Genomic DNA, 14,880 nt, shown 5'->3' on the forward strand with positions numbered 1-14,880 from the left:
TGAGTAATCCATTTGGAGAAGGGGATTGTAAATACAAATAGCAATTGTTTTAGATAATTTTTCCTTATGATCCCTGGTGATGAATGTGAAACCAGTCATATGGAAGCAAACTGAAAATCATATCAATATGATATGTATTGCTGCCCATTTTCCACATTGAAGTAGGCTATTAATAGTTGTGCCATAATTCAGAATTGTAATTGTGTCCCTCATAACTTGCGTGGATGAAATTTGGCGACCCAAGCTATAGGCTTCTGTATCGCTGAACCTGCCAAATTGATGTTTGTGCTTTAGAATGTTTTAATTATATGCCTGGGTTTTTCTGTTTTATTTTACAATTTGTATCATGTTCAATATTAGCCACTATCAGGAGCCACCGTCAGTAATACCCTCATACATTTATAGCTGTCACTTTAGTAGCTTACATTTGGCATCATTCCATTCCGTTTACCGTTCTTTCCTCTGTCATGTATGAAAAATGTATGCACTCACTAACTGTAAGTCGCTCTGGATAAGAGCGTCTGCTAAATGACTAAAATGTAAATGTAATGTCTGTGTAGCTGTTCCTGAGGGTTGTTAGTGAATCATATTAGGCTAATGTTGTGCAATAGGTTGTAGCCTATTTGAATCATTATGGAACTCAGACCACATGTAGCACGTTTCATGATGACTGGACCTTTGTCATACAACTGATGATTAGTAAGGATTAGGGTAGATTTATGGGACAATTGTTCAACCTTATTGTACACTTTATCCTGACAACTTTCAGGATAAATCAAACCACTGTCGTTTTGATTCCTCAATACATGTATTGTTTAAAGACTCTCCAAACCAGTTTTCCTTATGATTCATACATACTTTCCTAACCCTAAAATGTGCCTAAATAATCATAATATATAAGATCCAAGTATTTTTTAATCTACCAGTTGGTGCTGAAACGGAGACAATATGCATATATTTAGATGGCTTTCTTTCATTTATCCCTATATTCTGAACCCCTTCTCTCAATGTATTCTAGTGAGTTTGTCGACACAATTCTAATTAAAAGGTACACCATATTTAAAGGGATGGCTTAAGATAAATGTTCTGAAAACCCTATTGAATGAAAACTCCAAGAGAAAATCTGTTGGCCAGCAAGTGGGAGGGTTTTCAGCTGTTGAATTAAACGTATTAGCGGCGTGCAAGAGACCCCACGCCTGCAAAGCCCTTTACGCACCAAAGCAGAGTTTTGCAAGCTTCCGACCTACCTCGATTCACTGTTAACATTTTCAAATATGAGACACAAAACGCGTTCACATGGATGGTTAACTCTCGAGGTTCCACTAGTACATACCGATCTAGGTAAATCCACCTTCAATTTTAGTGCCCCCCCCCCCCCACACACACACACACACACACATTTCTGTAATAGCCTACAAAACTCCCTACATCTTGACTCTCTGGTGCCTTTAGGGTAGTTTAGGACTTAAATGTTGAATTAATTTAATGAGAATGGCAACTGTTTGGATTGAATGTAAATAATTGAAGCTGTAGTGTTGAATCTGTATTTTGTATTTTATTTTATTTGTATTGATCATTTTAAATGTGTTGTATTGTTGTCCTCAGGGCACAATCGTAAATGAGACCCTGGTCTCAATTGCTTTCCCTGAATTAATACAAGTGAAATAAAAAAATCCCACTTGTGGGATTGTAACGTGGCTCATTTAGCAAGGATCGTTACATTATGCTTTACATATGTTTATTCTATGCCTATATCGTGAGTAATCATTCACAAATCAATGCAATAGCCTACTGATGTAAGCACCCAATTGTATAGGCTAAAAGTGCGCCTTCCTGACACATGCGCAGACAGACCTCCAGAAACTCTGCTGTATGTGGGTGCGCGCGCGTCACCTCTCTCTCGTCTATCACAGCAGTGGCACCCATACTGTGCTTTAATGTGCGCGTCTGTTTGTCTCCAATGCGGTACTTCAAAGGTTAGCTAACGGGAAGATCATGGTCAACAATTAGTTATAATTGAGCCGGTCATTGATGAGTTTACACCTACCACATGAGCCATAGGGACCGGCTCCAAAGAGTCTGGGGTTTTGTGCGCTGGAGAGCCAGATCTCAGGTTTGATGTTCAGCCTGAGGTCACACTTTGATTATGTGATATGATTGCTGAGCCCCTGTGCCTTGAAATAGGGAATTGATAGGACACCTTTGTCTATATAAATACATGTGAAAACCAGTCATTGTCTAGTTGACCATGAACGGTTCAATTAAAGTGTGATCATTTTAAGGAGGAAGGCTAGGATCACAAAAATTACAGTGATTTTGGTCTGCTGATGAGACTGGCGCTGAATGAAATGTAGGAACTGCATTGAAACATGCAATGGAACATGGTCACCAGTTTCACAACGGGCCAGGGGCTTATAGCAAATGCCTATTTAAATTCACAAATAAACAGAGATCAAATGTGGTTCTCTCACTTTCCGTTTAGGCATGTTGCCAACAATCACACCCACTTTGTCAGACAGCCAATTGGTCCTCATCAGCAATCAGCTTCACGTTGGCGAGCAGACAGCTGGGCGCTTCTGTCTACATCTGGAACAACGGTCTCACAAATGATAGTTACAGTAGCCTGTCCCATAGAACATCAGTAGCAACAGAGAATTTAACGTATAGAAAAAAGGCCATATGCCAGCACAAGGGTATGTCACATTAATCAATGGATTTTTAGGTGATAATTGCATTGCATGGGCATACCTTTCCCTAAAAAAATAAGATGAATGTAGGCTATCAATCAATTATGCCAATGCTATTGACAGATATTTTATTTACTTTTCCAAATGAAATAATGTAATAGAATCATATATAGCTTTGTTCAACCCAGTCTACTCTAAACTCGTATGGGCCTATAATGAAGTCATACTCTTAAATGATTGACATACATAATTAATCCTCAGATGGGCAACTAGGAGGCTATACCTGCAAGACGGAGTTTGATAGTATACTCAGACATGGTGGCTACTGAACGTGTGAAAAACCACAATAGCAACATCTATTAATTTCAATTGCACCTACCATCAAGTTTGTATCGTTCCGTTGAGAACCCTTTACATATGCAAATAGATTGGGGTGTCTCCTATATAGAGCGAAGTCCGGAGCCTAGAGGCCTACAACAGACCACCTGCGCCCTAACTAGAGCGCACGCCGCACACCATGGCGAAATTCTCAGTAGAATGGTTATCTCAAAGTTTTTACAACACTTCAAAGGACCGAGTGGATGTCGAAGAAGGCACACAATATGGCAGACATGGAATAACAAGGTCTCATATGCCTTGTGTAGTTGTTCCTCGGCCTCCATTAACGTATAAAGTGGTTTCAGTTGAGCCGAAAGTACCTACTGAAGTGATACTTCATGTCAACATGGAAGAGCTTGCTAAAGAGTCGACTAAAGACTACACTCCATCATCTCCAAACAGTAAGTGTATACTTTCCTTCTCAAAACAATCAATTTGAGCATTTAATGTTGGTGTGTGTTCCGTATAGGCACTTGTAATTTCTGGATTATTTACAAAATAAATGTTTACCTTTCCAGCTAGCTGTGGCTACAATACGGGCTCTGAGAGTGAGGTGGGGGATAATAGCGAGGGCGAGTCTGCACTACACCGCAGGATGAGAACCAAGTTCTCCTCTGATCAGATCTGCAGGCTAGAACGGGCCTTCAACAAACACAAGTACCTCGGTGCAACTCAAAGGAGAAAAAATGCTGACAAACTGAAACTCTCTGAAACTCAGGTAAAGACACAAGCTATAGCATAAAAAGCTATGACATGTCTTAAAGACTTGAATTTATGATATGATCAAGAACAACATTACAAAGTTAGCATTCACTAATGTATCATATTTGTATGCTTTCATTTCAGGTTAAAACATGGTTTCAAAACAGAAGGATGAAGCTGAAGCGCGAAGTCCAAGACATGCGCCCAGAATTCTTCGCTCCTCCAGCATCTCTGCTCCCACCGCTGGTCTTCGCAGCCGCTTCGTCATTACAGCACCATGCGCTTGGTGGACAGCTCCCCGCCCTCGCGCAGAGCACACAAGTGTTGTACCCGCATTACATTCAGAGAGATCCCATGCAACAGATGGTCCATCAACAACCAATACACCCAATGATGTTGGCGCCCTGTTGCTACTGATTGGACTGCAATCATAAAGACTGATTCTTATATTTTAACTTCTGTTTTACTATTGAACTTCTGTTTCATTATTTGAGTCTCATCTGGTTGATTCCCATTGGGGGAATTCGTATCTAGAATCTAGATGTGTCTTCATCATTGTCCTTTCTGAGAGGATTTTAGACATTGTAATTAATTGCAAAGAACTAAGTTATATTTATATAATGATCAATATATGTAAACATTTGGAAGTTGCGTTTTTCACAAATAAAAATGCGAATTGTTACTAGCTTCTTGCTTTTTGCTTGTTTTCCCCATTATGAATGGACTATTCCACATTAGTTTCGGTTCAGCCCTTGAAATAGCCTAATTGTATTTTAACCAAGCAGATACTTTTCAATGATCTTCCTTAAACGAAAAAAAGAAAGAAGTTTGCCTGCATCCTGCATTGGTCGTGTATGAAGGAACACAATGGCTTGGTGTTTAATAAACACCTGTCATTCCCGCCATGAATAAGGTCAAGCAACAAACGGTATAATTTCAGCAAACTTTACTTATGGCAATTACATATTTGGTGCCGATTTTGTATCACCCATGGCATCTATAGGTATAGAAAATATAATGTCAGCTGGCATGACTGGGTGCCTCCTCAAAGGGAAGAATGAAGGGGATGGCGGGTGTAAGTGGTGCGTTTCTTCGACCCACCTTTTTAAGGACACATTATGAACAGACTAGGCGTACATCATGAGCATAATTATCCTCAATGGTAAGAGAGGACCTATCAATAACGGATTATATCGATGGATATCTTTTTTTATAGTATTATTTTGGTAACAAATGATTTTACAAATTTTAGAAACACAAACAAAAACACTAAATAATTTCAATTTCACTGTTCAAGAAAATAGCAATTTGTTACATGATCTAATACCGACTTTAAGGGTGGTCTTCTCTGGCCTATATTGCCTCACCTTAATGTCATTAGTTGATACCAGCTAAATAGGTGGCTGATTGAGTCATTCCTTCATAAACAATTCTGGAGATATTTGATTGTCCAAACCATGGTTTTAAACAACCAAACATCTTACACAACACTCAGGGCTAGCAGTGCATCTGAGGTCAAACATGCCCAGATAGGAATCAGGGCCGGAGGATATGTTTAAGCCATGCCCAGGTACAGCGCCTTCGGAAAGTAATTGTCAATAAAAGCCTTTGACACTTATCGAATGCGTGTAATTATACTTCAGTATACCATAGTAACATCTGACAAAAATATCTAAAAACACTGAAGCAGCAAACTTTGTGAAGACCAATACTTGTGTCATTCTCAAAACATTTAAACTCAGTTTTTCACAATTCCTGACATTTAATCCTAGTAAAAATTCCCTGTTTTAGGTCAGTTAGGATCACCACTTTATTTTAAGAATGTGAAATGTCAGAATAATAGTAGAGAGAATGATTTATTTCAGCTTTTATTTATTTCATCACATTCCCAGTGGGTCAGAAGTTTACATACACTCAATTAGTGTTTGGTAGCATTGCCTTTAAATTGTTTAACTTGGGTCAAATGTTTCGGGTAGCCTTCTACAAAATTCTCACAATAAGTTGGGTGAATTTTGGCCCATTCCTCCTGACAGAGCTGGTGTAACTGAGTCAGGTTCGTAGTCCTCCTTGCGCGCACACACTTTTTCAGTTCTGCCCACAAATGTTCTATAGGATTGAGGTCAGGGCTTTGTGATGGCCACTCCAATACCTTGACTTTGTTTTCCTTAAGCCATTTTGCCACAACTTTGGAAGTATGCTTGGGGTCATTGTCCATTTGGAAGACCCATTTGCGACCAAGCTTTAACTTCCTGACTGATGTCTTGAGACGTTGCTTCAATATATCCACATACTTTTCCTTCCTCATGATGCCATCTATTTTGTGAAGTGCACCAGCCCCTCCTGCAGGAAAGCACCCCCACAGCATGATGCTGCCACCCCCGTGCTTCACGGTTGGGATGATGTTCTTCGGCTTGCAAGCATCCCTCTTTTTCCTCCAAACATAACAATGGTCATTATGGCCAAACAGTTCTATTTTTGTTTCGTCAGACCAGAGGACATTTCTCCAAAAAGTACGATCTTTGTCCCCATGTGCCGTTGCAAACCGTAGTCTGGCTTTTTTATGGCGGTTTTGGAGCAGTGGCTTCTTCCTTGCTGAGCGGCCTTTCAGTTTATGTCGATATAGGACTTGTTTTACTGTGTATATAGATAATTTTGTACCTGTTTCCTCCAGCATCTTCACAAGGTCCTTTGCTGTTGTTCTGGGATTGATTTGCACTTTTCGCACCAAAGTACGTTCATCTCTAGGAGACAGAACACGTCTCCTTCCTGAGCGGTATGACGACTGCGTGGTCCCATGGTGTTTATACTTGCATACTATTGTTTGTACAGATGAACGTGGTACCTTCAGGCTTTTTGAAATTGCTCCCAAGGATGAACTAGACTTGTGTAGGTCTACAATTCTTTTTCTGAGGTCTTCGCTGATTTCTTTTGATTTTCCCATGATGTCAAGCATAGAGGCACTAAGATTGAAGGTAGGCCTTGAAATACATCCACAGGTACACCTCCAATTGACCCAAATTATGTCAATTATCCTATCAGAAGCTTCTAAAGCCATGACATAATTTTCTGGAATTTTCCAAGCTGTTTAAAGGCACAGTCAACTTAGTGTATGTAAACTTCTGACCCACTGGAATTGTGATAGAGTGAATTATAAGTGAAATAATCTGTCTGTGAACAATTGTTGGAAAAATTACTTGTGTCATGCACAAAGTGTCCTAACCGACTGGCCAAAACTAAAGTTTGTTAACAAGAAATGTGTGAAGTGATTGAAAAATGAGTTTTAATGACTCCAACCTAAGTGTATGTAAACTTCCGACTTCAACTGTATACATGAGTTGTATGAGGCACAATGTGAGGCATAATTTCTGATTTATGTTTTGCTAAAATTGTGTCAAGCACACACGTTATAATATAATGGAAGTAAATCACAGATAATACAAACTGCCCTCCACCCCCCAAGCAGGGACATGATGACCACAATTTTACATAACTAATTGACAGATTAGCGTACAGCCATACACTGAATAAAATATATGGTAATCTGTACTTCCCATCCACATGTATGGAGGCATGCATTGGGCATGTTTGAATAACAACTGTTTCAGTGATCCACAGTTAGGGTGAAATCAGATAATGCAATTTTAAATAGAGTTACATTGTAGTTATTCTATGACATAGTTAAAATACCACCATACCACCTTGTACTTAAAGCCTGCAGAAATGACCTTAAGGTTTTTAACATTCACATATGATTTACAGTGAGGGAAAAAAGTATTTGATCCCCTGCTGATTTTGTACGTTTGCCCACTGACAAAGACATGATCAGTCTATAATTTTAATGGTAGGTTTATTTGAACAGTGAGAGACAGAATAACAACAAAAAATCCAGAAAAACGCATGTAAAAAATTTTATACATTGATTTGCATTTTAATGAGGGAAATAAGTATTTGACCCCCTCCCATTCAGAAAGATTTCTGGCTCCCAGGTGTCTTTTATACAGGTAACGAGCTGAGATTAGGAGCACACTCTTAATGGGAGTGCTCCTAATCTCAGTTTGTTACCTGTATAAAAGACACCTGTCCACAGAAGCAAACAATCAATCAGATTCCAAACTCTCCACCATGGCCAAGACCAAAGAGCTCTCCAAGGATGTCAGGGACAAGATTGTAGACCTACACAAGGCTGGAATGGGCTACAAGACCATCGCTAAGCAGCTTGGTGAGAAGGTGACAACAGTTGGTGCCATTATTCGCAAATGGAAGAAACACAAAATAACTGTCAATCTCCCTCGGCCTGGGGCTCCATGCAAGATCTCACCTCGTGGAAAAACACATGTCAAAAATATTATACATTGATTTGCATTTTAATGAGGGAAATAAGTATTTGACCACTCTGCAAAACATGACTTAGTATTTGGTGGCAAAACCCTTGTTGGCAATTACAGAGGTCAGACGTTTCTTGTAGTTGGCCACCAGGTTTGCACACATCTCAGGAGGGATTTTGTCCCACTCCTCTTTGCAGATCTTCTCCAAGTCATTAAGGTTTTGAGGCTGACGTTTGGCAACTCGAACCTTCAGCTCCCTCCACAGACTTTCTATGGGATTAAGGTCTGGAGACTGGCTAGCCCACTCCAGGACCTTAATGTGCTTCTTCTTGAGCCACTCCTTTGTTGCGTTGGCCGTGTGTTTTGGGTCATTGTCATGCTGGAATACCCATCCACGACCCATTTTCAATGCCCTGGCTAAGGGAAGGAGGTTCTCACCCAATATTTGACGGTACAGGGCCCCGTCCATCGTCCCTTTGATGCAGTGAAGTTGTCCTGTCCCCTTAGCAGAAAAACACCCCCAAAGCATAATGTTTCCACCTCCATGTTTGACGGTGGGGATGGTGTTCTTGGTGTCATAGGCAGCATTCCTCCTCCTCCAAACACGGCGAGTTGAGTTGATGCCAAAGAGCTCGATTTTGGTCTCATCTGACCACAACACTTTCACCCAGTTCTCCTCTGAATCATTCAGATGTTCATTGGCAAACTTCAGACGGGCCTGTATATGTGCTTTCTTGAGCAGGGGGACCTTGCGGGCGCTGCAGGATTTCAGTCCTTCACGGCGTAGTGAGTTACCAATTGTTTCCTTGGTGACTATGGTCCCAGCTGCCTTGAGATCATTGACAAGATCCTCCCATGTAGTTCTGGGTTGATTGCTCACAGTTCTCATGATCATTGCAACTCCACTTGGTGAGATCTTGCATGGAGCCCCAGGCAGAAGGAGACTGACAGTTCTTTTGTGTTTCTTAGAGTGTGCTCCTAATCTCAGCTCGTTACCTGTATAAAAGACACCTGGGAGCCAGAAATCTTTCTGATTGAGAGGGGGTCAAATACTTATTTCCCTCATTAAAATGCAAATCAATTTATAACATTTTTGACGTGTTTTTCTGGATTTTGTTGTTGTTATTCTGTCTCTCACTGTTCAAATAAACCTACCATTAAAATTATAGACTGATCATTTCTTTATCAGTGGGCAAATGTACAAAATCAGCAGGGGATCAAATACTTTATTCCCTCACTGTAAGATTTCGAGGAATAGCAAGCCTTGTAAGGTCAAGGGCAAAATATGGTTTAGATACCAGTAAAGTCCCCCAGTTGTTATTCAAACATGCCTAATGCACGCCTTCATACATGTGGATGGGAAATACGGATTACTGTACATTTTATTCAGTGAACGGCATGTGAGTGGCAATCAGGTGAGGATGTGCTAACTGCGCTGCTAAGAGCTGACTGCTCTGTGGCTGAATGGCTGCAGACAGAGTGTAGCTGACAGGACTGAGGATGGGGGGGAAAAGAGGCCCAATGGCTGTTTGCTGCATAATGTACACTTTTGTCATTCTCCCATCACTCACTCTTCCATCTTATCCTAAGCTATAGACGCTCTGATACAGGAGACATTCTTCAAGTACAATCATCTAGTGCCATCTGAATTATCAGAATCAAAAGGCAAGATTCTTAGAACCATGCACAGTTCTTAGAACCTTCCACAGATGTATAACCTCACATAATTTTGGCAAATCACTGAAATTCCTGTATTGTGGGAAATGTGACTGATAACATCAGAACCACACTATTTCAAACGTTTCTCTTTACCATTACCTCTTTATGTGGATATGCTTCTTTAAATCTCATAGGATTGAGGAAAAACTACAGTTTAATTATTCAAGTGTAACCTTTCCATTGCTAAGCTAATTGGTAACTTTACTGGGATCTAAACCATCTTTTGCAAATGCCTTGACATTAAAAGGGTTGCCATTCTTTGAAATCTTGTTCTGTAAAATGTTCTGTTAAAAACCTTATATCGTAATTTCTGCATGCTTTAAATACAATGTCGTGTGTTGGTATTTTAACTAAGTCATAGAATAACTACAATGTAAATCAATTTAAGATTTTATTATCTGATTACTCACTAACTATTCATGATTATTCAGTTTAAGGGTTACATTTGTCCTATAATAGAAAATAAGACAAACATTTGAAGATCAATAATTGGTTCTTTTTTTTTACACACTTTGTTACAACAACAGACAATTCCACCCACTAGGTGGACAACAAACATTACAAAACATTAAGCAATATAAAAAGTCAGCAATACAGCAACAGCTTGGACATCTATGAAATGTACTATAGTATTATCATCATAAATAAAGGAGCCATCAGATGACAACAGAATGTTTCAGGACATTGTAAAATCCAGTCTCTCCTTACGAGGTATTGTATGGTCTCTCCACTGAGTTCAGGGTGTGGTCTTGTTGTGGTCTTTTTATTCTGGAGTCCTCTAGATCAGGTCCAAGATGGGGGAACAGGGAGAACTCCGGGCTGTGGTAGTTGACCAACCAGGGGTAGTTTGGTCGGTGAAATACCTCTGCAGCCCCATTTTCCCATGCCCTATGCCTCTTTAAAGCTAGATCTCAAAGAGGTATATGCATAGGAAAAAGGAACAGCGAGTGCAGATACCCCTCTCGAATCCACCGCTGTGTGGACCTAGAAGGAAGAGACACAGACAACCTCACAGAATGAACTCTTTGAATATTAAACCTTATACAATGGTATTTAAAGAAAAAAATAAAGAAAAAAAGTGATTCCTATTTGATCATGTATAGACGATTTTGTACAAGTAACTATACTTTAGAATACGGCCAAAAAATATTTTCAGGACTTCAATCATTGAATAAGACAATAACTGCAATTGAAAATTCTTAATAAAAAAGAATTTGCTAAACAGCAAATGTGAAAAACATTTGAGACTTTATATTCTGCATGAGCCTGTTTGAGGTTTTAGTTCTATATAATTTATTAGGTGAAAATCCTTCAAAAAAAGCTGACTTACCCTGTACAGCTCCAGAGCTGTCTCCCTAAAGCAAACACCTCCTCAGGGTAATTTATTCCTCCCGAGAGACCTTGAAGATGTTTGAGAAAGACAGAGTAGCTGTTTTCTGTGCTCCGTCAGCACTTAGCCCACCTCCTTGGTTTCAGGCCATGGCATAACATGCACTTGCAGGGGCCAGAGCAACCCTAAAAAAAATAACACATTATAAAGTAACCAGCAACAAGCATGACGAAACCTCAGTGTCTCGGCTAAGGTTGATTGGATGTCGTTGCTCACCATTGTCGCGTAGGGTGAACTTGCTACATAATAATCTGCTATCTTCTTCTCAGATGTCAACAGCACAGCGAGGAAAGAGGGAGAGAGTTAGAACACCTAGTTCCTACCGCTGAAAAGTTTCTTATCGGTTCAGGGTCTCTTTCTCTCCCAGGAGAGGCCCCATGCTTTAGCCTCCTCAAGGTCTTCCGACAAGCACTCTCAGGGTGTGCTGAGGTGAGACATTCACACACGAGTGTGTGTTCATGCACCAACGTAGTACACACAAGCATACACAGACACACACATACAAATGTACACTCAAGCATACACAGACACACACATACAAATGTACACTCAAGCAAACACAGACACACACACACACAAATGTACACTCAAGCATACACAGACACACATGCATTGCACACGCACTCAGGTGCTCACATACACACACACAATGTAACAGTGGGAGTGTTCTGGCACGTCAAGGCCAGAGGCCAGTACAAACCCTCTGACCAGCCAGAAATGAAACCAGCCAGAAATCCTCTTCTGATTTTGCACTAAGGGAGGTGGTCATGTATCATAGGAGTTGGTAACGGAAGTCCTGTCATACATGACCATATCCTTGCCTAAACAGGCCAGTAAAGTATGTCCAAGTTTAGCTTCTGAATAGCAGTGTGGGGAACTCTTTAGAATTAACTCTGTCAGACTAAGACCAGGGTTTAAACAGTTATGGGCATACCCTGTCCTGGAGTCAATCTATTAAGGCCTGTTGTAGTGATGCATAGATTTATTAGATTTCACTGTGGACATGTGTGTGTATCATGACAAGCTGGGAAAATATCCCCATATAGAATAATGCATCTAAATTGTATCTGAATACCTTTTTCAGATATGAATGTGTCAGTCTACTCATGCACTTAATAGGACTCTTGATGAGACACATATACCATGTTGTGAAAACCACTGGGCTGAACTCAATCTCCACCATCCATCATGTTCAACCTTTGACACAGCTTTCCACAATCACCACTGGGGGGCAGCAGTTTCAAGCCCTGGATAACAGCATAGCTCTTATGCTGAGTTTTATATTCTAGGGAAAAATTGCAGAGTTAATAGAAACTGTCTCCCGTCTCAGAAGCGTGCAACAAAAGCTGCTTGTTCATCTAAATAGACCTACCATGCATCATGAACTATTTGCGGCAATTCAGAGGCATATTTTGAAGGAAGTAACAGTTTGAGATCATTAGGTTGGTGACATCACCTTACTTGCTACACTGCGTAAACACGTTTCTCTGCATTTGTAGCCCTTTCAAAGTGTTTGTTGGGCTCAAATGAACAATGATTAGGAAAGTGTTCTTCTGCCTGGTACACATCTTTTGACTGGACCACAGACAATATATCAGCCATTTCTTCAACTTATGTTGACTTTGGGCTTTACAAAGAATTTGGTTTATGGCTGACGCATTGGGCTTTACAAAGAATTTGGTTTATGGCTGACGCTTTGGGCTTTACAAAGAATTTGGTTTATGGCTGACGCTTTGGGCTTTACAAAGAATTTGGTTTATGGCTGACACTTTGACACATTCACTGTATATGTTTTCTTGGTTGCATTGCGTTTTTACATCACATACCTCTTCCAATTCGAATGTGAAGTATTTCTCTTTAATTCCTAACAGCGGATGATATCGCAAACAATGACTCAGGCAGGCCCAAGGCCATTTGGGCTGAAGAATACAATTAATCTGTGATATTGGCACCTGTAGTAACGCTTAGAGGGAAAAGTTGAGAGTGGACAGAGACTAGGGGGCCTGAGTCAAACCTGGTAAAACATTGTTCTTCTTGAAGTCTTGTTCAGAGAGAGAGAGAAATTGTACTTTTAAAATAGGTTAAAAGATCAATAGGAGAATATGTCAACCTCTAGCTTTAGACTAAGCTTCAGTGATTAATCTTAAACTCATGACCTCATGAAATTAAGTAAATGAAGAATGAGGGGTGGTAATGGATTATAGTAGAGTGTTCTCATAGCTCAGCCTTTCGAGTGAACCGTTCTTAAACTCATTATACAGTCTGATGAATGTGTCACTGACTTAATATAGTAATAGTGTAGCTGCTTTCTTGTAAATACTTGTCCTTTTTATGTCCCTTCTCTGTTGGCCTCATTGTAGTTCACTGATTTTATGCCGCTAGCAGAAGCTTTTATCCAAAGCTACTTCCAGGAAAGTACATTTTTATTTTGTTCTGTGATCCCTGTGGGAATTGAACCCACAACCTTGCTAGGCCATGCTCTTACCAACTGAGCCATATTATTTCACTTCATGTTAAAGTCAAAACAAGGCAATGTCTAACCCCCGGCTGTGTTCATGATATCAGTAACACTGTATGATACTGTATACTCACCTTGCTAACATTGCGGACAATACTTTCTCTCTCCCTGGCTGAGTTAATGTTACTACTTCTTGCCCACAATACCCATATTCCTATTTTTCCTTCTCCTGTCCTCTCTTTCCTTAGTTAACAGACATTGTTACTCAAGGCTGTAAGACACATTACATCTAATATTAATTTAACCAAAGGCCTTTCCTGAGGGCAAAATCTTTGTAGCCCCTCATTTTGACAGGTCATGGTCAAGTTTGGTTTCTGGCTCATTCACTTGACCTTGGTCCTCACCACCATTACCAGACTAAACCAATTCCGTGTCTCTAGCCTACCGGTCCAATCGTGTTCAATTTGGTGCAGGATGTTGTGATTTGTGAAATCAGCTCGGTGGCTCACCTCTCTCCTAATTTCTGCCCAAAGGTGGTTCAGACAGACAATGCCTGTCAGTCATCCGTCAGACATTTACATTTAGCCGCCTCCCTCCCGGGCGAATTTTTACTTCAAAGGCATCGGGTCCCCAGGTTTCCCCTGGAGCTCCAGGCTCAGGACACTGTCTATCTCCCCTCACTGTTCAACAATGCTGAGGAGTGCCTTGGCACCCCTGTGGCACGTCTGTCGGTCCCCATCCAAAACAAAGGACTCTCAGATGGAAACAGGAGCACACTGAATTATTCTGGATGAATAGAATAACATCTCAATTGTACTGTACCGGATGGAATATTTCTGACGTTTTACAATAAGAAATATACATGTGGAGACAATTTGAATTGTTAACATCTTTATTATGTGATTGATAGCTGTGATTGCTGTATAAAAGTCACACGTTGACCGTGAAATACACGTGACATTTTAGTCTCTTATCTAATGTATTATTCAATCAAAACCTGTAACCAGATTTCTGGAAAAATTAAATAGCATTGTCTTTCCTGTGCAGTGAGAAATAATATTTTTGAAATTACATGTCAGAGTCTTTGTTTCACACAGTAGATGTATTTTTGAGGAGATGAATTCCGACATGCCTTCTTGCGATTGAACAAGGGCCTCCTATGCTATAGTGTGACAGAGATGGAACAACCTTGCCATGAGTGTAGTGAAGTGTGAACATGTG

General features: G+C 40.3%; 1 protein-coding gene across 1 annotated transcript in view; it reads left to right on the plus strand.

Moving 5' to 3' along the window:
- Positions 1-3,411: 3,411 nt before the first annotated feature.
- Positions 3,412-14,880, plus strand: part of LOC311133503 (uncharacterized protein) — a gene marked incomplete at both ends in the record, with an annotated part of 26,944 nt that continues 15,475 nt past the window's right edge. Inside the window, 2 exons of the mRNA XM_084166999.1 lie at positions 3,412-3,466; positions 3,584-3,783. Coding sequence (XP_084023125.1) covers positions 3,412-3,466; positions 3,584-3,783 — 255 coding nt within the window. The remainder of the gene's footprint in view (positions 3,467-3,583; positions 3,784-14,880) is intronic.

This window comes from Coregonus lavaretus, assembly GCF_964263955.1.
Source record: "Coregonus lavaretus genome assembly, chromosome: 1".
NCBI lineage: Eukaryota > Metazoa > Chordata > Actinopteri > Salmoniformes > Salmonidae > Coregonus > Coregonus lavaretus.